This window comes from Ranitomeya variabilis, chromosome 1 (assembly GCF_051348905.1).
Source record: "Ranitomeya variabilis isolate aRanVar5 chromosome 1, aRanVar5.hap1, whole genome shotgun sequence".
Taxonomy (NCBI): Eukaryota; Metazoa; Chordata; class Amphibia; order Anura; family Dendrobatidae; genus Ranitomeya; species Ranitomeya variabilis.
Window position 1 is genome coordinate 976390562 of NC_135232.1, and position 25511 is coordinate 976416072.

Below are 25511 nucleotides of genomic sequence, written 5' to 3' on the forward strand. Positions count from 1 at the left end.
TTTCAGTGTGGACCAGAAAACTAAAGCATGTCTATATTAAGTTATCTAGATTTACCATTGAACAAATGGCGTTCACTGAAACCCTGTACATGTATGATCCATTACAAGCGCCTTTTATATATTGTCTCCTGAACGCCATATAAATAATAAAACTAAGTAAGTTAGAGCACTTGATTCGTAAGAAAGAACACAACAGAATAAAAAAGCAATGAATGCCCTGCGGGGAATGATACAAGAAATTGATTGAAATCTGTTAGTTGTGCAGAACTCAGTTATTGAGTTATTGTCCTCCCTCATCCCAGTCATATAAAGCCATTATAAATTGGTTACCTGATAAACAGTAGCACGCAGTTTATCAGCCGCTTCTACTTCACCGCTTTCTTTATTAACAGATGTGTCCAGTATTGTTAATGTTCCCAAATATCGGGACTTAGCAGAGACCCGAGAGCCGAGTTTTGAAGACTTCCTGGTTTGAGAGGCAGAGAAAGATCTGTAATCAAATAACAAACTTAATGTCTTGCAAATGCTCATTGCTGCAAAAGAAAGCAGTGAAGTTAGGGGATTTCTTGTGGCACACTTCCAAATTAAAGGGGGATTCGCATTTCATAAACTGCCATTGCTTGAAAGGCTTGTTCACTACTCGGACAACCCCTGTTTTGCCCCAGTAAAATAATAACACATATTCCCGTCATATGCCGATGCTGTTGCCGCGGTGTTGTCACTGGTTCTCCCGGGGCTCACGTGACATTTGGCCAATCAGCGCTGGCTTCACTCTCCTGTCCCAAGAACGTCATACCTTGTCCGAAAGAGGGGAGAATAAAGCCAGTGCTGATTGGCAGAGGGATTGCTTGCATTTTTGAGTTACGTGAGCCCCGGGGGAGCCAGAGTCGACACCGCTGATGAGCACCTGCACTGGAGGTGAATATAAATGTTATTATTTTCCTGGGGGGAAAATGAGGGACCGAGAAGGGGTTGTCCACATTATAGACAACTCTTTTAATAACTGATCGTACTAGCACCATGAGAAGCGAGGAGCACTAACATTAATAATTTTGGCGTCATTAAAATAAAAAGGATTGGAGAGTTGTATTTCCTATAAAAACTTCCCAGGGGGTTTATGATGGTGATAATTCCTTGTTGCGAGTAACTCCTCAAACATAAACAATGGTAAAGATAAAACAGGAAAAAACAAAGAGTAACCCAGCATATTCCTGCAGATCACTGGATATATGACCATTTATATAACTCACATTTATAATGCATCTATAATCTATTCACTTAAATGCAGCTGCTAAAAACCTTCAGCACAAAACAGCCACTAATGAATATTTGATGCGGTGAGTGCAGGGAGACTGCTTTCATATATATTTCATTGCATTCCCATCTTTTAGGAATTCAGGCTGCCATGTGCATTTATTTTACAGTTTGTTAAGTTACTGTAACCCGTTCAGCACTGGACATTATTAACAGTAACAGCCTTAAAGGGATTATCCCAATATCTATTATGATTTTCCCAGGCACTTTAGCTAAATAACCTCTCAAAAGTAACCAACGAAGCCTTCAGATACTCATAGGCTACGTCCTTACTCCAACTTCTCCATCATGCCTCTCTCTGATCAGTGTGAATGGGCGGTCCTTCAGTGCTGCCCATGTGACCGCTGTAAACTACATTTCCCACAACCCCCTGCTTCTTGTGCAGGCTCCCGCACTCTCCTGGGAACAGCTAACATTAGCCTCCAATCTACTCTGTGATCTGCTATGGCAGCAGCAGGGCCGACAGAAGGAGACAATACTTATTATTTCATTTTAAATTAATTATTCATATTTATATCAATACTATATCAATAAATGTAATAATTTTTGTCCCTGCCTCCTTGTATAGATTTATAATCTTCTGCTGAAGGACTTTATGTGTTTTAGCTATATTTCCACTTAGCTTTATGTTGTGCATAGTAACCAATCACAGCACAGCTTTCATTTCACCAAGACTATAAAAAGAAAGCTAAGATTTGATTGGTTGCTGTGGTCAACAAAGTCAGTTACGGTACTCTCGTCAGACAGTACAGATAAAAGTTCAGATGTGTTTATGGGTAGGAAGTGTTATCATGTCAAGTATGGACAGACACAGTCATGATTTAATGAGAAAATCCATGGATGGCTGCTTAGTGGCTCGTATATCTGTGCCCACTCTGCACCGTGTATGACACGGCCAAACAGCACAGTCAGAAGAAGACAGAAGAAGAGCCACGGTGCCCATGTCTATCCTGTGCGGTGAGGATGGCGCAACCATGCACTAAGTAAGACTGCTAGAATAGCAGGTCAGGAGATGACTACAGGAAGTGACCACGGGCAACCAGGTCCATAAAAGCCTCCGGCATGCAGATATTCAGGGGTTGCTATGATGGAGCAGAGAGCACTTTTGAAAACTGACTGCATTTGACAAGTTCATTTATTTTAGAATTTCAAGTCACCGAGCTTTAATTCATATTGTAGGAACCATCTTTAGCAGCAATAACTTGCATCGCTTTCTGCATGAGTTAATCAGTCTCTCCCGTATATTGCAGGTTGAGGAATATTGTCTCATTCATCGTTATGTTGCTTCAAGGGGTTGTCCACTACCCTGACAACTCCTCTTCAACTGCTATAAAATAAAAGAGCCTGTTCTCACCCCCAACAAAGAAACCGCATTTTACTTCACTTACAGTAAGTTTCTGGCTCCATCCATCAACAGTCTCCCATTAGGCAGCTCAGAAATGAACCCATTCATCTCCACTAGTGTTCATCTTCAATCTATGTGGGTCTGCATCAGCCTATTACAAGCGAAATTTGTGGTTGCACAGGGCGCAGATCCACGGGCACTGCGATTAGGGCACACACGCTCCCTCTTTCCTAAAGGGGCCGCGCACACCGCCGTAAAGTGTCCTGAACCAACAGCTGGAGAACACCTACTATGCTTCTACGGGTCCAGGTGACATGGTGAGTGCTGTTTTCGTTATTCACCAGACCTACCGTAATTTTAAGACCTTCTAAGGACCTTATGTCCTTATTCTAATGTCCTGATATACATTCCATAGAATTACTTAGTTTTTTCTCATGGATGTACAAATAAATATTACATGTAAATAGAATTATCCATTATTAAATATCAATATGATTGTATAAATGATGAAATATATACATACACTCCCACTCATGATGGAGTAAAGATAATTCTAACATGTATACAGATACATTTGTTGCATTTTTAGACAGATAGCAACTACTTCTGCCGGTATGACTGTATACACTGTGACTTTGCTATAATGCAAATTAAGTAAGTCAAATTAAGGCTGTGTGCACACGTAGCATATTTTTCGCGTTTTTTTCGCGGTTTTTCGCTATAAAAACGCTATAAAACCGTGAAAAAAACGCTACCATTAAGCATCCTATGTAATAGAATGCATTCCGCATTTTTTGTGCACATGCTGCATTTTTTTCCTGAGCGGAATCGCATTCCAGAAAAAAACGCAGCATGTTCATTAAAATTGCGGAATCGCGGCGATTCTGCACCCATAGGAGTGCATTGATCTGCTTACTTCCCGCACGGGGCTGTGCACACCATGCGGAAAGTAAGCAGATCATGTGCGGTTGGTACCCAGGGTGGAGGAGAGGAGACTCTCCTCCACGGACTGGGCACCATATAATTGGTAAAAAAATAAAAAAATTAAAATAAAAAATAGCGATATACTCACCTTCGATGTCCCCCGCAGTCTTCCGGCCTCTCCCCTGCACGCTGCCGCTTCGGTTCCTATAGCTGCTGGGCGGTGAAGGACCTGCGATGACGTCACGGTCTTGTGATTGGTCGCGAGACCGCATGTGACCGGTCACGTGACCAATCACAAACCGTGACGTCATCACAGGCCCTTCACCGCACAACAGCTATAGGAACGGACGCCGCTGAGGTCTGCAGGTGAGTATAACCATGTTTTTTATTTTTTTTATACATTCTATCTTTTACTATAGATGCGGCACAGGCAGCATCTATAGTAAAAAGTTGGTCACACTTGTCAAACACCATGTTTCACAAGTGTGACCAACCTGTCAATCAGTTTTCCAAGCGATGCTACAGATCGCTTGGAAAACTCTAGCATTCTGCAAGCTAATTATGCTTGCAAAACGCTAGTTTTCTGCGGGTATATGCATGCTAATTCTGCATGCGATATACCCCCGGCAGGAGGCGCAGAATTGCCGCGGAAATTTCCGCGGCAATTCTGCAACGTGTGAACTTAGCCTAAAGTGTAATGGAAGCACACCCTGGTCTCAAGATTCAAGACTTTTCAATCTAATATTACCAGGAGGATAGCCCTTCCATTTGGGGTATTTCAGAGATTTATTTTAGCCCTAACACAACTCTAAGGTGTCTATGGAGCAATATTGACCGTACAGATAAGCGAGGGGGTGGGGTGTGTCTGTTTGTAAAATCGACCTTAAAACCCATCCTGCGTGATAATATAGGTGAATCTAATGAAAATGTAGAGTCCCTGTGGGTGGAGATAAGGGGAGGGGGAAAAAATAATAAATTACTGATAGGGGTTTGTTATAAATCTCCAAAAATAATGGAAGCAATGGAGAATATCCTTGTAAAGCAAATAGATGAAGCTGCGACTCAAAGAGAAGTCATTATTATGGGGGACTTCAACTACCCTGAAATAGATTGGGGAACAGAAACCTGCAGTTCCAGCAAAGGTAATCGGTTTTTGACAACTATGAGAGACAATTACCTTTCACAACTGGTTCAGGACCCAACAAGGAGGGGGGCACTGCTAGACCTAATATTAACCAACAGGCCAGACCGCATATCAAATATAAGGGTTGGGGGTCACTTGGGGAATAGTGATCACAAAATAATAAGTTTTCGTGTATCCTTTAATAAGATGTCTAGTAGAGGGGTGACAAGGACACTAAACTTCAGGAGGGCAAATTTCCAACGGATGAGAGAGGATCTTGGTGAAATTAACTGGGACGATATCCTGAGACATAAAAGTACACAAAGAAAATGGGAGACATTTGTTAGCATCCTGGATAGGACCTGTGCACAGTATATACCGTATGGGAATAAACATACTAGAAATAGGAGGAAACCAATATGGCTAAATAAAGCTGTAAGGGGCGCAATAAGTGACAAAAAGAAAGCATTTAGAGAATTAAAGGAAGTAGGTAGTGAGGAGGCATTAAATAAATACAAAAAATTAAATAAATTATGTAAAAAGCAAATCAAGGCAGCAAAGATTGAGACAGAGAGACTCATTGCTAGAGAGAGCAAAAATAACCCCAAAATATTCTTTAACTACATAAATAGTAAGAAACTAAAAAATGATAGTGTTGGCCCCCTTAAAAATAGTCTGGGTGAAATGGTGGATGAGGATGAGGAAAAAGCCAATATGCTAAATGACTTTTTTTCCATCAATATTTACAAAAGAAAATCCCATGGCAGCCAATATGACTAGTGATAATAATTCCCAATTTAATGTTACCTGCTTAACCCAGCAGGAAGTACGGCGGCGTCTAAAAATCACAAAAATTGGATACACCCCCGAGTACTGCAGGAACTAAGTACAGTCATTGATAGACCATTATTTTTAATCTTTAAAGAGTCCATAATAACAGGGTCTGTACCACAGGACTGGCGTATAGCAAATGTGGTGCCAATATTCAAAAAGGGGACAAAAACTGAACTCGGAAATTATAGGCCAGTAAGTTTAACCTCTACTGTGGGTAAAATCCTGGAGGGCATTCTAAGGGATGCTATACTGGAGTATCTGAAGAGGAATAACCTCATGACCCAGTATCAGCACGGGTTTACTAGGGACCGATCATGTCAGACTAATTTGATCAGCTTCTATGAAGAGGTAAGTTCCGGTCTGGACCAAGGGAACCCAGTAGATGTAGTGTATATGGACTTTTCAAAAGCTTTTGATATGGTGCCACACAAAAGGTTGATACATAAAATGAGAATAATGGGGATAGGGGAAAATATGTGCAGGTGGGTTGAGAGTTGGCTCAGGGATAGGAAACAAAGGGTGGTTATTAATGGAGCACACTCGGACTGGGTCACGGTTAGTAGTGGGGTACCACAGGGGTCAGTATTGGGCCCTCTTCTTTTTAACATATTTATTAATGACCTTTTAGGGGGCATTCAGAGTAGAATTTCAATATTTGCAGATGACACTAAACTCTGCAGGGTAATCAAGACAGGGGAGGACAATTTTATATTACAGGCTGGGGACTGAATACCTTTCTGGAAGAGTATAATGTTACAGGGTATATACACTAGATTCCTTGATAGGGCGTTGATCCAGGGAACTAGTCTGATTGCCGTATGTGGGGTCGGGAAGGAATTTTTTTCCCCATGATGGAGCTTACTCTTACCACATGGGTTTTTTTTGCCTTCCCCTGGATCAACATGTTAGGGCATGCTAGGCTATGGGTTGAACTAGATGGACTTGAAGTCTTCCTTCAACCTTAATAACTATGTAACTATGTAACTATATTAGCACATCGGTCACATATCACCGAAATGAAATATCACAGCTCTCCAATTGGAGATGTGCATAGAATGGAAGCAAAAGATGAAAGGAAAAGAAGATAAGCTCCTATCAAGGATCCATCAAAACTACAAGGAGACTATGGCTCTGTAGTGAAGGCCAAGGTGACCTTGTTAAGCAGAATGTAATTAGATAAAACCAGAAACATTCTAATGTAAAAAGGGTTTTATCCTCTGAAATGGAAAGTAGTAAGTATTTTATATGGTGTTAGGGAAATATAAGAGTATTGCATACATTTTCCAAGAAATTATTGCAAAGAACACTGATAAATATTGAGCTTTACAGTAATAGATTTACTACTCGAAAGACCACAAATACATCTTTTTACGACAGTCATTTATGAGACTTATGTTGAAACACTGGTTTTATGCTGCTGTCGAATAAACCTGAATGGGAGCCCTGTGTTCGATGGACTGGAGGCTCTGTTGTGATGTGACAGCTGAGCTCCTGTTCTAGCACCTGGGATCAGAGAAACATCTGAGCTCAGCCATTTAACTCCCTGAACCTTTCTAACTGAAAGCGACGGTTACCAGTGTGAGACGTGTAGATCAGGAGAGTAGACTGTCAGTCATTACATGTCTAACACTGGTAATTCTGGCAGATTCTCAGGGAGATCTGTGTCTGGCCCACAGATCTTAACAGTTCATTTACATATTAAGTAAAATCTGGATTACAAATGACTCTGGAATAAGACATCAGATCTAAGATATCGAGGTATAATTTTACTAAGGTTCCTAATACCTACCTGGCCAAGTAGACACTTAGGAGGGGATCCTACTGACATATTCCCTTTAACCCCTTTCCGATATCGGTGTAATAGCACGTCGATGTCAGACTCCCTCCCTTTGATGTGGGCTCCGGCGATGAGCCCACATGTTTCCCGAAACATGTCAGCGGTTTTGAACTGCTGACATGTGCCTGGAACAGTCACGGGTGGACTCGCGATCCACCCATGGCTATTAACCCGTTAAATGCTGCTGTCAAATTCTGACAGTGGCATTTAACAAGCACTTCTGGCAATTGCGCCGGAAATCTGCCCACTGGTGACCCCCGTCATGTGATCGCGGGGTTGGCATGATAATCAGAGGTCTCCTGGAGACCTCTATGGTTGTCACTACCGGCTTGCTGTGAGCGCCGGCCAGTGATAGGCGCTCATAGCATGTGAGTAATTCAAATACATATAGGCGATCTGATCATCGCATATATGTAGCTGAGCCGATCGGGTTATGGCAGTTTCTAATCTACCATGGAGACTATTAAAGCATGCCAAAAGTAAAAAATAAAAAAAAATGCTTTTAAAAATAAAATTTTTATTTTTAACCCCTTTCTGCCATTGGACCCGTCCAAGTGGGGTGGGCCCTAATTCCCAAGGACGGAATAGTACGTCCAGCGCGATCGGCCGCACTCATGGGGGGAGCGCGGCCAATCGCGGCCGGGTGTCAGCTGCCTATCGCACGGACCGCCCCCGGCACATTAACCTCCGGCACACCGCGATCAAACATGATCGCGGTGTGCCGGCGGTACAGGGAAGCATGGCGCATGGTGGGGGCTTCCCTGAGACCCCCGGAGCAACGCGATGTGATCGCGTTGCTGCGAGGGTCTCTTACCTCCTATCCCTGCAGGACCTGCAGGGATTACTTCCGGGTGGAGACCAGGCTCTGGTAAGCCTGCAGCACTGTAAGTCAGATCGCCGATCTGACAGAGTGCTGTGCTGTCCCCCCCGGGACAAAGTAAAAAAAAAAAATTTCCACATGTGTAAAAGAAAATGTTAAAAAAATTCCTAAATAAAGAAAAAATATATATATTATTCCCATAAATACATTTCTTTATCTAAATAAAAAAAAATCAAACAATAAAAGTACACATATTTAGTATCGCCGCGTCCGTAACGACCACCTATAAAACTATATCACTAGTTAACCCCTTCAGTGAACACCGTAAAAAAAATTAAAAAAACGAAGCAAAAAACAACGCTTTATTCTCATACCGCCAAACAAAAAGTGGAATAACACGCAATCAAAAAGACGGATATAAATAACCATGGTACCGCTGAAAACGTCATCTTGTCCCGCAAAAAACGAGCCGCCACACAGCATTATCAGTGAAAAAATAAAAAAGTTATAGTCCTCAAAATAAAGCGATGCCAAAATAATTATTTTTTTCTATAAAATAGTTTTTATCGTATAAAAGCGCCAAAACATAAAAAAATGATATAAGTGAGATATCGATGTAGTTGTACTGACCCGAAGAATAAAACTGCTTTATCAATTTTGCCAAACGCGGAACGGTATAAACGCCTCCCCCAAAAGAAATTCATGAATAGCTGGTTTTTGGTCATTCTGCCTCACAAAAATCGGAATAATAAGCGATCAAAAAATCTCCCGTGCCCGAACATGTTACCAATAAAAACGACAACTCGTCTCGCAAACAACAAGACCTCACATGACTCTGTGGACTCAAATATGGAAAAATTATAGCTCTCAAAATGTGGTAACGCAAAAAATATTTTTTGCACTAAAAAGCGTCTTTCAGTGTGTGACGGCTGCCAATCATAAAAATCCGATAAAAAACCTGCTATAAAAGTAAATCAAACCCCCCTTCATCACCCGCTTAGTTAGGGAAAAATTAAAAAATTTAAAAAATGTATTTATTTCCATTTTCCCATTAGGGTTAGGGCTAGGGTTAGGGTTAAGGCCAGGGTTAGGGTTAAGGCCAGGGTTAGGGCTAGGGTTGGGGCTAGGGTTGGGGCTAGGGTTGGGGCTAGGGTTGGGGCTAGGGTTGGGGCTAGGGTTGGGGCTAAAGTTAGGGTTTGGGTTGGGGCTAAAGTTAGGGTTTGGATTACATTTACGGTTGGGAATAGGGTTGGGATTAGGGTTAGGGGTGTGTCTGGGTTAGAGGTGTGGTTAGGGTTACCGTTGGGATTAGGGTTAGGGGTGTGTTTGGATTAGGGTTTCAGTTAGAATTGGGGGGTTTCCACTGTTTAGGCACATCAGGGGCTCTCCAAACGCGACATGGCGTCCGATCTCAATTCCAGCCAATTCTGCGTTGAAAAAGTAAAACAGTGCTCCTTCCCTTCCGAGCTCTCCCGTGTGCCCAAACAGGGGTTTACCCCAACATATGGGGTATCAGCGTACTCGGAACACATTGGAGAACAACTTTTGGGGTCCAATTTCTCCTGTTACCCTTGGGAAAATACAAAACTGGGGGCTAAAAAATAATTTTTTGGGGAAAATTTTTTTTCTTTTATTTTCACAGCTCTGCGTTATAAACTGTAGTGAAACACTTGGGGGTTCAAAGTTCTCACAACACAACTAGATAAGTTCCTTGGGGGGTCTAGTTTCCAATATTGGGTCACTTGTGTGGGGTTTCTACTGTTTAGGTACATTAGGGGCTCTGCAAACGCAATGTGACCCCGGCAGACCAATCCATCTAAGTCTGCATTCCAAATGATGCTCCTTCCCTTCCGAGCTCTGCCATGCGCTCAAACGGTGGTTCTCCCCCACATATCAGGTATCAGCGTACTCAGGACAAATTGGACAACAGTATTTAGGGTCCAATTTCTCCTGTTACCCTTGGAAAAATACCAAACTGGGGGCTAAAAAATAATTTTTGTGGAAAAAAAAATATTTTTTATTTGCACGGCTCTGCGTTATAAACTGTAGTGAAACACTTGGGGGTTCCAAGCTCTCACAACACATCTAGATGAGTTCCTTAGGGGGTCTACTTTCCAAAATGGTGTCACTTGTGGGTTTTTTTTACTGTTTAGGTACATTAGGGGCTCTGCAAACGCAATGTGACGCCTGCAGACCATTCCATCTAAGTCTGCGTTCCAAATGGCGCTCCATCCCTTCCGAGCCCTCCTATGCGCCCAAACGGAGGTTCCCCCCCACAAATGGGGTATCAGCGTACTCAGGACAAATTGGACAACAACTTTTGGGGTCCAATTTCTCCTGTTACCCTCGGGAAAATACAAAACTAATTTTTGTGGGAAAAAATTTTTGTTTTATTTTTACGGCTCTGCATTATAAACTTCTGTGAAGCACTTGGTGGGTCAAAGTGCTCACCACACCCCTAGATAAGTTCCTTAGGGGGTCTATTTTCCAAAATGGTGTCACTTGTGGGGGGGTTTCAATGTTTAGGCACATCAGTGGCTCTCCAAACGCAACATGGCGTCCTATCTCAATCCCTGTCAATTTTGCAGTGAAAAGTCAAACAGCGCTCTTTCCCTTCCCTTCCGAGCTCTCCCATGCGCCCAAACAGTGGTTTACCCCTACATATAGGGTATCAGAGTACTCAGGACAAATTGTACAACAACTTTTGGGGTCCATTTTCTCCTGTTACCCTTGTTAAAATAAAACAAATTGGAGCTGAAGTAAATTTTGTGTGAAAAAAAGTTAAATGTTCATTTTTATTTAAACATTCCAAAAATTCCTGTGAAACACCTGAAGGGTTAATAAACTTCTTGAATGTGGTTTTGAGCACCTTGAGGGGTGCAGTTTTTAGAATGGTGTCACACTTGGGTATTTTCTATCATATAGACCCCTCAAAATGACTTCAAATGAGATGTGGTCCCTAAAAAAAATGGTGTTGTAAAAATGACAAATTGCTGGTCAACTTTTAACCCTTATAACTCCCTAACAAAAAAAAAATTTTGGTTCCAAAATTGTGCTGATGTAAAGTAGACATGTGGGAAATGTTACTTAAGTAATTAAGTATTTTGTGTGACATATCACTGTGATTTAATTGCATAAAAATTCAAAATTGGAAAATTGCGAAATTTTCAAAATTTTTGCCAAATTTCTGTTTTTTTCACAACTAAACGCAGGTAATATCAAAGAAATTTTACCACTATCATGAAGTATAATACGTCAAGAGTAAACAATGTCAGAATCACCAGGATCCGTTGAAGCGTTCCAGAGTTATAACCTCATAAAGGGACAGTGGTCAGAATTGTAAAAATTGGCCTGGTCATTAACGTGCAAACCACCCCTGGGGGTGAAGGGGTTAAATATAAAAGTTCAAAAATCAAACACACATATTTGGTATCGCTGCTTTCAGAATCTATCAATGAAAAAAAACGATTAACCTGATTGCTAAATGGCGTAGTGAGAAAAAAAAAAGTAAAAACCCAGAATTAAGGTTTTTTTGGTTGCCGCTACATTGCATTAAAATGCAATAACGGGCGATCAAAAGATCGTATCTGCACTGAACTGGTATAATTAAAAACATCAGCTCGGCACACAAAAAGTAAGCCCTCACCCAACCCGAGATCTTGAAAAACGGAGACACTATGGGTATCGGAAAATGTCGCAATTTTTTTTTTTTAACAAAGTTTGGAATTTTTTTACCACTTACATAAAAAAATAACCTAGACATATTTGGTGTCTATGGACTCGTAATGTCCTGGAGAATCATAATGGCAGGTCAGGTTTAGAATTTAGTGAACCTAGTAAAAAAGCCAAACAAAACAACAAGTGTGGGATTGCACTTTTTTTGCAATTTCAGCGCACTTGGAATTGTTTTCCTGTTTTCTAGTAAGAGACATGGTATAACCAATGGTGTCGTTCAAAAGTACAAGTCGTCCCGCAAAAGCAAGCAATCACATGGCCATTTTGATCAAAAAATAAAAATGTTATGGCTCTGGGAAGAAGGAGAGCAAAAAATGAAAATGCAAAACCAAAAATACCTTTGGTGATTAAGGGGTTAAAGGGAATCTGTCACAAGATTTTACACCCTGAACAATTGATATGTCCATTTAGCACTTTCAAAGACAAGTCCAGAAATATTTTTACATAGCTACTGATAAAGCAGTATTAAATTATTTGAAAATCCTGGACAACCCCTTTAAATGGTTACTTAATAAGGGAGTAAGGCATTGTGGTGGGGATTTCACTATACCAAGAAGTCCTTAAAGTGAACCTGTCAGCAGTTTTGGCCAATATAAGATGCGGCCATCACCTTTCAGGGCTTAAATACAGCATTCTATAATGCTGTATATAAGCCCCGCCCCGACCTGGAAGTACTGAAAAATACGTTTTATTATACTCACCTGCAGGGCGGTCCGGTCCAATGGTTGTCGCTCTTCTTGGTCCAGCGCCTCCCACCTTCTTATGATCGCCGCCTTCCTACTTGCTTCTTGTGGTTGACGCAACATTGCATCATCCACACAGGCTCCCTGGCATCGAACTCCTGAGCAGGCGTACTTTGTTCTGCCCTGTTGTGTATAAGCCCTGAAAAGTAATGGCCGCATATTATATCGGCCAAAACTGCTGTCAGGTTCCCTTTAAGGAAAGCAGGCAGTTGTTGCATTCCCGTACTGGGGTACCCAGAAAGAGGTTGACTCTCAAAAGAAGGGTAGCAGAGATACATCTGGGGGAATCTGAGGACCAAAAGGTCGCTAAGGCATTACTTCTAAAGACGTAATTTGTTGGAGATGTCATGGTCCAGGGCACATAGCTGTCCATTGTCCTATGTCCACCGAACCAATGGACTGCAGCATGGGGATGCGCTGCTTGTATTATGCCTATACAGCCTGCAGTGTGGACTATCAGATTAGTGAGGACCCACAAGCATGTCCCATGACAATAAATGGGGTACTGGTGTCGGGACTCTTGGACTCGGGGAGTTTGGTGACCCAGGTAAAGGCCACACTCCACCACCAGTTGATCCCAAAAAAATCGTAGCATCCGCTGTATTCACGGGAACGTCTATAAAAATGAACTGTGGCACTGACTCACATGAGGTCGGAGCAGATAAAGACCTGCTGCACACAATAATAGTAGCGAGGAACTTTAGCTTGTTCTGGGACTTATGGTGAAAGGTGGGGGCACCAAGTTCCTCAGATAGAAGCCGGTTTAACCATGAAGAATTCCCATCGCAGTCAGAGGCGGATAAGTTCCCCCTGTGTGACTTTGCTGGTGACGAGGACAAGACAGTGACACAAGAGGCCGATATTGCTGAGTTGGGTGTTTCTGAGGAGATTTTTGGGACTGCTAAAATGGAGGACCTTACCTTAAAAGGGGCACTGGAAAATGTTACTGTGATCAATGGAGTTGCCGAAGAGCCGGGGTCCGACACAAGGTTTCTAGATTTTGCAGTAAATGAAGATCTGCTATATTGGGTCACTAAACTGAGAAGGGAAGTATTAGAGCAGCTGTTTGTACCTGAACCCTATAGGTGTAGGGTACCAGACCTGGCCCATTCTCATGTCTTGAATGGGCATCTAGCTGTAGACAAAACCCAGAAGCAGGCATTTCAAAGGTTCTAGTGGCCCGGGTGTCACCAAGAGATTGTTAATTATTGATGGTCCCGTCCTACCTGTAAGCTAACTGCTCCAGTCTCCTTCTTCCGCAGTCACCTACTGCTGTTACCCATTATACAGGTTCCATTTGACCGGATTGCCATGGACCTTGTTAGGCCTTGCCATGAACCTCATCATGGACTATGCAACACGGTACCCGGAGTTGGTACCACTAAGAAACTCCTCCGCCAAAAGTATACCCCTAGAGCTAGTTTATATTTTCTCCCGGACGGGCCTGCCAAAGGAAATCCTGATGGACCAAGGAACGCATTAATGTGAAAGGTAATGAGAGAGTTACGTAAGATTCTCCAGATTACACAACTCAGGAAGTCAGTGTACTATCCATAGTTGGAGAGGTTCAATAAAACCTTGAAGTCCCTGCATAAGAAGGTAGTGGAAAAGGATGGCCGAAACTGGGATTGTCTACTCCTGTACCAGCTGTTCTCTTCTAGGGAAGTTCCACCGGCCTCTACGGGATTCTCATCATTCGAGTTGTTATACAGACGGCACCCTTGGCGACTTTTGGATATTGCAAAGGAGACCTGGGAAGCAGAGGTTACACCCGACTGAATTATCATTGAGTATGTGGCACAGATACAGGACAGGATCGTGAGGGTGATGCTGATCGTGAAAGAGAGCCTCCTTCATGCACAAAAGGCCCTGGCAAAGGTCTACTGTACAATCGGTCAGCAAGACAGAGACAGTTTTGCTCTGGAGACCGATTGTTGGTGTTGATCCCAACAGTTGACAGTACATTTCTGGTCAAGTGGCAGGGGCCATATGAGGTGGTCAAAAAGCTGAGGGACATCAACTACAAGGTCCACAAGCCAGGGAGAAGAAAGCTGTACCAAGTGTACCACATCAACCTGCTTAAATTGTGGCAAGACAGGGAACCAGTGGAAACTACATGCCTAGGGGCCAATCCTGAGGCCAAGGTTGAGGATATAACAGTGGCAGAGACTGGCCCAGAAATAACAGTGCTGAAAACGGCTTCAACGGGACATACACATGTTGTTGAACATGAAATCCAGACGGAACCACATGTGCGGGTGAACCAAAAACCATATAGAAACCCTGAAGTCCGCTGCGAGGTGATTTTGAAGGAGGCGCACTTACGATGCCCCACAACGATGAACTCTTAGAGAGGTTAGGGTCAGCCAGATACGTCTCCACCCTGAACCTAACGAAAGGTTACTGGGAAATCCTCCTCAAAGAGTGCCAAGGAGAAGATGGCCTTTTCTATAATTTGACAATTGCTTCCAGTATACGAGAATGCTATTCGGGCTACCTTCCAGAGGATCTTGGACCGAATACTAGCCCTTCACAAAAAAAACGCTGCAGTTTACCATGACAATATTGTGATAGTCAGCCCAGATTGGGAAAGTCATCTGCAGAAGATTCAAGCCATGCTAGATGCACAAAGGAAGGCGGGGTGTAGCATAAACCTAAAGAAGTATGCCATGGGGAAAGAGTTGGCAAAATACTTGGGCTACTCCAGAAAAGGCAAATTAAAGCCGCAAGTGAATAAGGTGGAAGCAATCCAAAATTGGCAGGAACCAGTCTCTAAGAAACAGGTTCAGACGTTTCTGGGAATAGTGGAACACTATCCTGAATTTCTTTATGATAGCCGCACCCCTGACTGACCTTCATAAGGGGACGAATACATCGATGGTAAAATGAATATTCTCTGCTCTCCATGCCCATGGGAGTGGAGAGTAGTGATATTCATTTCTCTTTAATAGCGGACACGTCGTTAGCCGCAGCTGCCAGCTTCCTGCAGCTGCAGGGCTCTGAAGTGTGCTCGCTACATAAGGAAATGGATATTCACTGCTCTACACTCCCATGAGCATGGAGAGCAATGAATATAACTTTCTCTTTAATAGCGGGTACAGTAGTAGCAGCCGCAAGCATCCTGTAACCAGGCGATCACATGTGCCAGCTACTTAAGGGAGAGCAGAGATAGTTCAGTCCCTTTAGTAGCGGGCACACCCGATAGCCTGGCCGCAAGCAAGCCAGCGGCTGAGGTTCCTGTGTCCGCTATTAAAGATTAATGAATATTCACAGCTGCACAGGCCCATAGTCCCGGCATGGGGAGAAGTGAGTATTCCAGCAGTTGTCCTCTGCTTGCAAGCAGCACATGATGTCCCTGCCATGCGCTGCTTACAAACATAAATCAGTTACTGGCATCAGAACAGGACCCTGCAAGGGAGCGCAGGGAAGGTAAGTAGGATGGTTTGGTTTTTTTAATGTTTTTCTGATGGGAGGTCAGGCATACCAGGATGGGGATGAGGATGAGGGTGCGATGCATACCAGGATGTGGATGAGAGGGGCATGCATACCAGGATGGGGATGAGAATAGCCAAGCATACCAGTATAGGGATGAGGGGACCATGCATACCAGGATGGGGATGAGGGGACCATGCATACTAGGCTAGAGATGAGGATCGAGCACATGCATACCAGTATAGGGATGAGGGAGCCATGCATACCAGGATGGTGATGACAGGGCTATGCATACCAGGATGGGGATGAGGAGGTCATGTACACCAGGATAGGGATGAGGAGGGCATGCATACATGGCTTATACTCTAGTCAATAAGTTTTCTCATTTTTTTGTGGTAAAATTAGGTGCCTCAGCTTATATTCAGGTACGCTTATACTCGCGTATATACTGTATGGAACTTTAAGACTGCAGTAAAGTTACATAGATTATGATGAAGGCATATACATTATCTTTAACTGCTGTTCCCAAATCACTGAAGCTCTAATTTTAATGGCAAGTTACTAAGCTAATTACCTGTTTGAGTGAGATCTACCTAGTTCCATTGTTGCTTTTAAGTTCTTTAGATGATCAAGCTGAAAATAAGAAGCAAATTAGTAGTTATTATAAACGAGATAAATAAATAACACATTAACCTAAATTAACATATACAGTATTTAAACAGCTTACTTTAGTGTTTTAGAGACTTTATAGAAATTTTTTCAAGTCACCAGGTTTTTGCCTCCTAATCTGAGAGCAGAATAATGTACAGATTGAGACCCTGATTCCAGCGATGTGTTACTTACTAGGCTGCTCGCTGTAGTTTTATCAGTAGAGGACTAGTAAACCTGCTGCCATGTAGTCCTCCATATTGATGAGCTCTGTATAACCCCGCCCATGTGACTGACTGGCAGCTTTCTGCACAGTGTACACAGAAAGCTGCTTTGGGCAGAGTTAAATAGAGCTCAGCATTCAGAGAACTGGTAGATTTGCAATAGATAAAACAGTTATTTTATTTAAAAAAATACAGCAGGCAGCCTAGTAATTGATACATTACTGGAATCAGGGTCTCTGCCCCTACCTCTTACTGCTTTCAGATGGGGTAGCAAAGACCTGGTGACAGATTTCTTTTAAAGGCATTGCCTACTACTGGACATTTACTTATTAATGGTTCCAGAGTAGTGAATAAAAACTAATACTCCCCTCCTGGACCTGCGCTGCTCCTCCACTTATATAATCGTGAATAAGCCAAGTTTTTCAGCACATTTTTTGTTTTTCTTGCGTCTGTGGCTAAAGCCTGTACCGCTGCTGTAATAGTGCACAGTGCCAGCCGCAGGCTTCCAGCACTCATCATATTTACCTACCGGCGCGCCCTCGGTGCTGGCACTGCATCTCGTTCCGGCCGCCGGTGCTTGCAGCTCTTCCTGCCAAGCGATCACGTGGCCCTACTCATTAAGGTAATGAATATGCACACCTCTCCACTCCAATAGGCGTGGCGCGCATATTCATTACTTTAATGAGCGAGGCCACGTGATCGCTTGGCAGGAAGAGCTGCTGGAAGCCGGAACAAGATGAAGTGCCACCGAGGGAGCGCAGGCAGGTAAATGTAAGGAGCCATGCACACCAGGACAGAGACGGGGGAGCCATGCATACCAGGACAGAGACGGGGGAGCCATGCATACCAGGACAGAGACGGGGGAGCCATGCATACCAGGACAGAGACGGGGGAGCCATGCATACCAGGACAGAGACGGGGGAGCCATGCATACCAGGACAGGGACTGGGGAGCCATGCATACCAGGACAGGGACTGGGGAGCTATGCATACAAGGACAGGGACGGGGAGCCATGCATACCAGGACAGGGACTGGGAAGCCATGCATACAAGGACAGGGACGGGGGAGCCATGCATACCAGGACAGGGACTGGGAAGCCATGCATACAAGGACAGGGACTGGGGAGCCATGCATACCAGGACAGGGACTGGGAAGCCATGCATACAAGGACAGGGACGGGGGAGCCATGCATACAAGGACAGGGACGGGGGAGCCATGCATACAATGACAGGGATGGGGGAGCCATGCATACAATGACAGGGATGGGGGAGCCATGCATACCAGGACAGGGACGGGGGAGCCATGCATACCAGGACAGGGACGGGGGAGCCATGCATACCAGGACAGGGACTGGGGAGCCATGCATACAAGGACAGGGACGGGGAGCCATGCATACCAGGACAGGGACTGGGGAGCCATGCATACAAGGACAGGGACGGGGAGCCATGCATACCAGGACAGGGACTGGGAAGCCATGCATACAAGGACAGGGACGGGGAGCCATGCATACAAGGATAGGGGTGGGGAGCCATGCATACAAGGATAGGGACGGGGAGCCATGCATACCAGGACCGGGATGGCGGAGCCATGCATACCAGGACAGGGACGGAAAAGCAATGCATACAATGACAGGGACGGGGGGAGCCATGCACACCATGATAGGGATCAGGGGACAATGCATACCCGGCTTATACTTGAGTCAATAAGCTTACCCAGTATTTTGAGGCAAAAGTAGGTGCCTCAGCTAATACTCGGGTTGGCTTATACTTGACTATATACGGTAATACTCCCCTCCTGGATCTGCGCTGCTCCTCCGAAATCAAATCTTTGTCCTCGCTGATCTCCTGTGACCAACATTTGGCAGGGGCAATTCATCAGCACTGCAACCAGTCAGCGGCTGCAGCGTTCATATGTCGTCTGAGGGAAAGAAATACTGTGCCTTCAGTGCTTACTTAACCTCCCAGCTGGATTTTGATTCTAGTTGACCGGTGGGGGACGTACAGCAGAGTATGGAAGAGATATACCATTCTGGGATGGGAGTATCAATATTTTTTCAGTAGTGGACAACTCTTTTAAATGGATATTCTGGTTACAAGAATATAAATACATATACCACTGATGCATATCGATGCAAACCTAACATAAGGATGCACCCTATTAGGGACAAATAGCAGATGACGGGGCAAAACTCCACTACTATCATTTCCTACAACAAACCACGGAGTATAAATTCACCCAAGAACATTTGGTACAAAATCATAACAACTCTTTATTTGGAATAAATATTATACAGAAGTAAAACACTTGACAAACAGGGAACACTAATAGTACATGTGTGGCGGGCTGAAAACTCAAAGTAGCACCAGGGAGACAGGAAAAGCCGGTGATTGACCAGGACAGGTGAGAGCCATCAAACAGTATGGAATATATCCTTAAAGTGCATAGTGCAGATGGAAACCACCTCTGCCTGGTAAATCACTATATATACCAACATATGCAGTCAATTGGAGGTAACAGAAAAACTCAGTATAGCAGCATATGTTACATATAACTGTACCCAATACATCACCACATGTCAGTATATAAGGCCCTCGGGGGGACCCCCCGAGGAAGCCTAACGCGAAACGCGCGTCGGGGCCGCCGGACTGACACCAGCACTGACTTCTTAGGGTAAGACAGGGTTTGCCTTTTCTGTTACTTTCTACTGACAGTTTTTTGACTTATATACTGACATGTGGTGATGTATTGGGTACAGTTATATGTAACATATGCTGCTATACTGAGTTTTTCTGTTACCTCCAATTGACTGCATATGTTGGTATATATAGTGATTTACCAGGCAGAGGTGGTTTCCATCTGCACTATGCACTTTAAGGATATATTCCATACTGTTTGATGGCTCTCACCTGTCCTGGTCAATCACCGGCTTTTCCTGTCTCCCTGGTGCTACTTTGAGTTTTCAGCCCGCCACACATGTACTATTAGTGTTCCCTGTTTGTCAAGTGTTTTACTTCTGTATAATATTTATTCCAAATAAAGAGTTGTTATGATTTTGTACCAAATGTTCTTGGGTGAATTTATACTCCGTGGTTTGTTGTAGGAAATGATGGTTACAGGAATATATAGCTTATGCATAGGACACTTAAGTAACTTAAGCTGATCACCACAACAGGGCACTTTTCTCCCTGTCTGAATGAGATATTTTAAAAATGGGCTACATTAATACAGAAACAATTGTTCACCTATGCAATCACTCATTGGTCTAGTCACTGCCCCATTGCTCCTGCAGCCCATCATCTACCTGACCAGTTCAGACAATCATAACGTATAAAGTCAGTGATTGGTTGTAGCAGTTATGAGAATAGTGGCTGAAATATTGCTGCGATATAGCGGCAGCGCTAGAATGACTGGAGATGGAACAGCATCCACAGTACATCTAAAAGATCAAAGATCTACAGTGAATTCAGTGACATTTTCTCAGTGCAGTTCAGCCTGGATGGGGACACGGCCTCAGTGTCCGGCGGTAACCTGAATGAGGTCACCGCTGCTCACTGATGCTGCGCTCGCAGCAGCTCATTTACCAGTGGTTTTCAGCCCGGACAGTCGCATCTTGGCACCGTCCAGGTTGAAAACTATTAATCCCCAGACATTGATTATGGCATGGGACAGAACAACGGAGAGGTGAGGGAGATTATTATTTTTACTTTATTACAGGAGACAAGGTATTCAATGGAACTGGCATTAGGGGAGTATAACGGTGTTTGTTATTTTTAAATAAAAATGGAAAAGTGTGTTTTGTTTTGATTTCAAATACAAGACTTTAAACTTGCTGTGTGTTTATTTACAATAAAAATATAGGATTAGTAATATGTGTCTTATACACTCCCTGACAGAAGTTATGTCGCTTATCCATGTTATGTAAATAAAAGCTTATAACCGGACATTAAATTCATCCATTAGTTGTATAAATCATTTTTTTGAAAGCTGAAACCCTTTGAAATGTGGCTTAGGTTAAGAAAATTGGTATCAATGCAGAAATATTGATCAGTTAATGGACAGAATGGTCAGATTTTGGCAAGACAAAAGTTTTGTCGCTCACAGAAAGTAATGTGATATTCAAACAAATAACTAACTTAAAATACAAATATATGTTGCATAACATTGGTGAATGAAGTTCTGGTGCTATTAGTCATATTTAATATTTTGTGTGACTTCCATGAGCTTGAAGGACTGCATCCATGCGGTTCAACAATGATTCATACAATTTATTAATGAAGTCATCAGGAATAGCAAAGAATGTAGTCTTACATGCCACCCAGAGTTCATCTAGATTCTTTTGTTTTGTCTTCCAAGCTTCCTCTTTCATCCTACCCCAAACATGCTCAATGATGTTCATGTCTGGTGACTGGGCTGGCCAGTCCTTGAGCACCTTGATCTTTTTTGCCTGGAGGAACTTTGTTGTAGAGATGGATGTATGAGGTGGAGCACCATCCTGCTGCAGAATTTGACCCCTTTTATGATTTGGAATATAAGAGGTAGCTAATACTTCTTGATATTTTAGGCTATTGATATTGCCTTCCACCTTGCATATGTTTCGCACACCCCCCTACTGAATGTAACCCCAGATCATGATCTTTCCACCACCAAATGTAACTGTTTTCTGGGTGTATTTTGGATCCATACGGGCTCCAGTAGGTCTCCTGCAGTATTTGTGGCGGCTGTGGTGTAATTCCATGGTATATTCATTAGAGAAATCCACCTTCTGCCACTTTTCCAGTGTCCATCTGTTTAGCAGGCTGTGGGACTTTGCAAATGCCACACGGTTTTTTATTTGCCTTTTGTTTAGTGCTGGCTTATGGGCACTGATTCGACCATGGAGGCCATTTCGAGACAGAATCCTACAAACTGTTATAGTTGACACAGGGACTTGAGGTGACCAGGCCTGTTGGAGCGCTGCTGCAATGGAAGAGGGGCTTGCTTTGGATTTTCTAACCAACAAACGTTCCTCCAGAGCAGTAGTCTTGCGGGGTCTGCCGGACCTGGGCTTGTCAAACACATCTCCAGTATCTTCAAATTTTTTTTTAATTCTTTGTACTTGATGCTTAGACACAATAAAGGAGCCAGCCACCTCTGCAGTGGACCTGGTCTTCAGCCTCTTGATAATCCAGGCTTTGGTCGCAGGGTGGATTTTTGGCATGTTGTCAGAGCTCAAGTTGCAGTTCAAGTGAAGGTCTGGGGTGCTGGGTTTCTTTTTATACACACACACTAATTAACCGATCATTTACTGAGCACAGGTGAGAATGTAAACTAGGATTGGGTGCATTATATGACCAGGCGAAAAAACTATTGTCTTGCCAAAATCTCACCATTCTGTGTCCATTAACTGATCAATATTTCTGCATTGATGCCAATTTATTTTCTTAACCTAAACCACATTTCAGAGGGTTTCAGCCTTCAAAAGAATAATTTATAAAACCAATGGATGAATTTAACCTCATGTTATAAGCTTTTATTTACATAACATGGATAAGCGACATAACTTCTGTCAGGGAGAGTAGATGCCTCTCCATTACTAAGCTGTGGGCGTGATGTCACCAGACAATACAAAGGCGACATCAACCCCACAAATATGAACCCCACTTGCCACCGCTACAGGGCAAGTGGGAAGAGCAGGGCAAAGTGCCAGACTTGGCGCATCTAATAGATGTGCCTTTTCTGGGCAGCTGCGGGCTGCTATTTTTAGGCTGTCGGGGAGGTCAATATCCATGGCCCCTTACCAGCCTGAGAATACCGGCCCCCCCTGCTGTAAATTATTTAAAGTAATTTAAATAATTTTAAAAAACTGCATGGGGACCCCTTTATTTTTGATAACCAACCTTGCTAATGCGGACAGTTGAGGGTTGCAGCCCCCAGCTATGAGTTTTGCCTGTCTGGTTATCAAAAATAAAGGGTAATCCACGCTTTTTTAAATTGATATATTTATAGCGCAGGCGGCAGCTGATGAATACTCCCATCAGCCACCGTCTGTTTTCACTGTTATTAGCGTCAGCAAGTGTAGGCTGATGGGAGTAAGTGTCCCATCAGCCGCCGACTGCTGTCACTGTAATCAGTTGAATATAACTATCACCATTCGACCCTGCCCTACAAATATTTAGGGCAAAGTTGCTAAATCTTTAAATAGGAAGTGCAGTACATGGAAGGTAGACATGTTAATAGCCTTACCTGTTTATTCGTCTGTTTGATCTTCTCATGGTCATCCCTTATTTCATGACTCTTCACTATGGAATCATCTTTGGTGTCTTGCTGCTGAAACTTCTCTTTTACATCTGAGATCATCAGGTCAAAAGCTGAGGGAGATTTCCTTCCATTTCCACTTGACTCTTTGTTTTCACTAAAATCTTCTTCTCTGACCAGCACATCTAGAGTGATACAATATGTGATGTACATGATGGCTTCAGTTTTGGTTACAATAAATATACAGTTACTGATTGTAGCAACTACATTATTTCCATTTGTATTGACGTTTTTTTTTATTTTTTAGTAAATGACTTGTTATATGCACAAGATAGATAAAGATGGGCAGGGATAACACATCCTAAAAATGAGGAGACAGCAAAGCTCTTCTGGTTCTGATAATTTCCAATAAGGGTGGTTTCATACAGAGTAGTTGCATCGTGAGCAGAACACCTGGCCATTTGGGGGTGTACTTCTTTCTTCAAGCATACACCGTAAAACTGGGCTTTATAGTGCTGTAATTAAATATTTACATCACATGGCGCACACAATTCATTAGCAATATACATTATACAGTTGAAACCAGAAGTTTACATGCACTATATAAAAACACACATATGCATGTTTTTCTCAATATTTGACATGAAATCAGAATAAACCTTTCTGGTTTAGGTCAATTAGGATTACCATAATTATTAATATTTGCCAAATGCCAGAATAATGAGAGAGAGAGAATGTTTTAAGTCATTTTATTACTTACTACAAAGTCAAAAGTTTACATACATTATGAATACTATGCCTTTAAACCATTCTGGACTGCCCATATGATGATGTCATGTGTTTGGAAGCTTCTGATAGGCTATATGTCAACATCTGAGTTAATTAGAGACATGTATTTTAATGCACACGTGAAACACACTACTTCTTCGTGTAGCATCATGGGAAAGTCTAAATAAATCAGGAAGAGAATTGTGGACTTGCACAAGTCTGGTTCATCCTTGGGTACAATTTTAAGATACCTGAAGGTGCCTCATTCATGTGTACAAACAATTATAAGCAAGTATAAACAAGATGGGAATGTCCAGCCACCTACCGCTCAGGAAGGAGATGGCTTCTGTGTACCAGAGATGAACATGCTTTGGTCCGACATGTGCATACCAACCCAAGGAAAAAAGCAAAAGACCTTGTGAAGATGATGGCAAAAGCTGGTAAGATTGTGTCAATATCCACAGTGAAACTAGTACTGTATATCAACATGGCCTGAAAGGCCACTCTGCCAGGAAGAAGCCATTACTCCAAAAGAAACATAAAAAATCCAGATTAATGTTTGCAAATGCACACAGGAACAAAGACCTTAATATTTGGAGGCATGTCCTTTGGTCTGATGAAACTAAAATTTTACTTTTTGGGCATAATGACCATCGTTACATTGGGAGGAAAAAGGGAGAAACTTGGAAGCCTAAGAACACCATCCCTACTGTGAAACACGTGGGTGGCAGCATCATCTTGTGGGGTTATTTTGCTGTAGGAGGGACTGGTGCACTTCACAAAATACATGGCATCACGAGAAAAGAAGATTATGTGGCAATACTGAAGCTACATATCAAGACATCTGCTAGGAAGTTAAACCTTGGGTGAAAATGGGTTTTCGAAATGGACATTGACCTGAAGCATACTGCCAAAATGTTTACAAAGTGATTTAAGGATAACAAAGTCAATGTTTTGGAGTGGCCATCATAGAGCCCTGATCTGAATCCTATTGAAAATTTATGGGAAAAGCTGAAAAGGCAGGTGCGAGCAAGGCGACCTACAAACCTGGATCAGTTACACCAGTTTTGTCAGGAGGAATGGGCCCAAATTCGGACCAACTATAGTGAGAAGCTTGTGGAAGGATATCCCAAATGTTTGACCCAAGTCACTCAGTTTAAGGGCAAAGGTACCAAATACTAATGAAATGTATGTAAACTTTTGACTTTGCAGTAAGTACCGTATATACTCGAATATAAGCTGACCCGTGTATAAGCCGAGACCCCCTAATTTTGCCACAAAAAACTGGGAAAACGTATTGACTTGAGTATAAGCCTTGGGTGGGAAGAAATGCAGCAGTTACTGGTAAATTTCAAAAATAAAAATAGATACCAATAAAAGTAAAATTGATTGAGACATCAGTAGGTTAAGTGTTTTTGAATATCCATATTGAATCAGGAGCCCCATATGATGCTCCATGCAGTTCATGATGGACCCCATAAGATGTTCCATATTAAAATATGCCCCATATAATGCTGCATAAAAGGATAA

At 42.8% G+C, this 25511-nt stretch overlaps 1 protein-coding gene across 5 annotated transcripts in view; it reads right to left on the minus strand.

The window, feature by feature from the left end:
* The window catches only part of MAP9 (microtubule associated protein 9), a 241463-nt gene that overhangs the window by 68687 nt on the left and 147265 nt on the right, over nucleotides 1-25511 (minus strand). For 3 of the 5 annotated variants that reach the window (XM_077279389.1, XM_077279391.1, XM_077279390.1), the window contains 3 exons: nucleotides 23202-23398; nucleotides 16682-16740; nucleotides 331-490 (listed from right to left, as the gene is read on the minus strand). In XM_077279389.1, the coding sequence (XP_077135504.1) occupies nucleotides 331-490; nucleotides 16682-16740; nucleotides 23202-23398 (416 nt within the window). The remainder of the gene's footprint in view (nucleotides 1-330; nucleotides 491-16681; nucleotides 16741-23201; nucleotides 23399-25511) is intronic. The other 2 variants (XM_077279392.1, XM_077279393.1) reach the window with 1 other exon arrangement.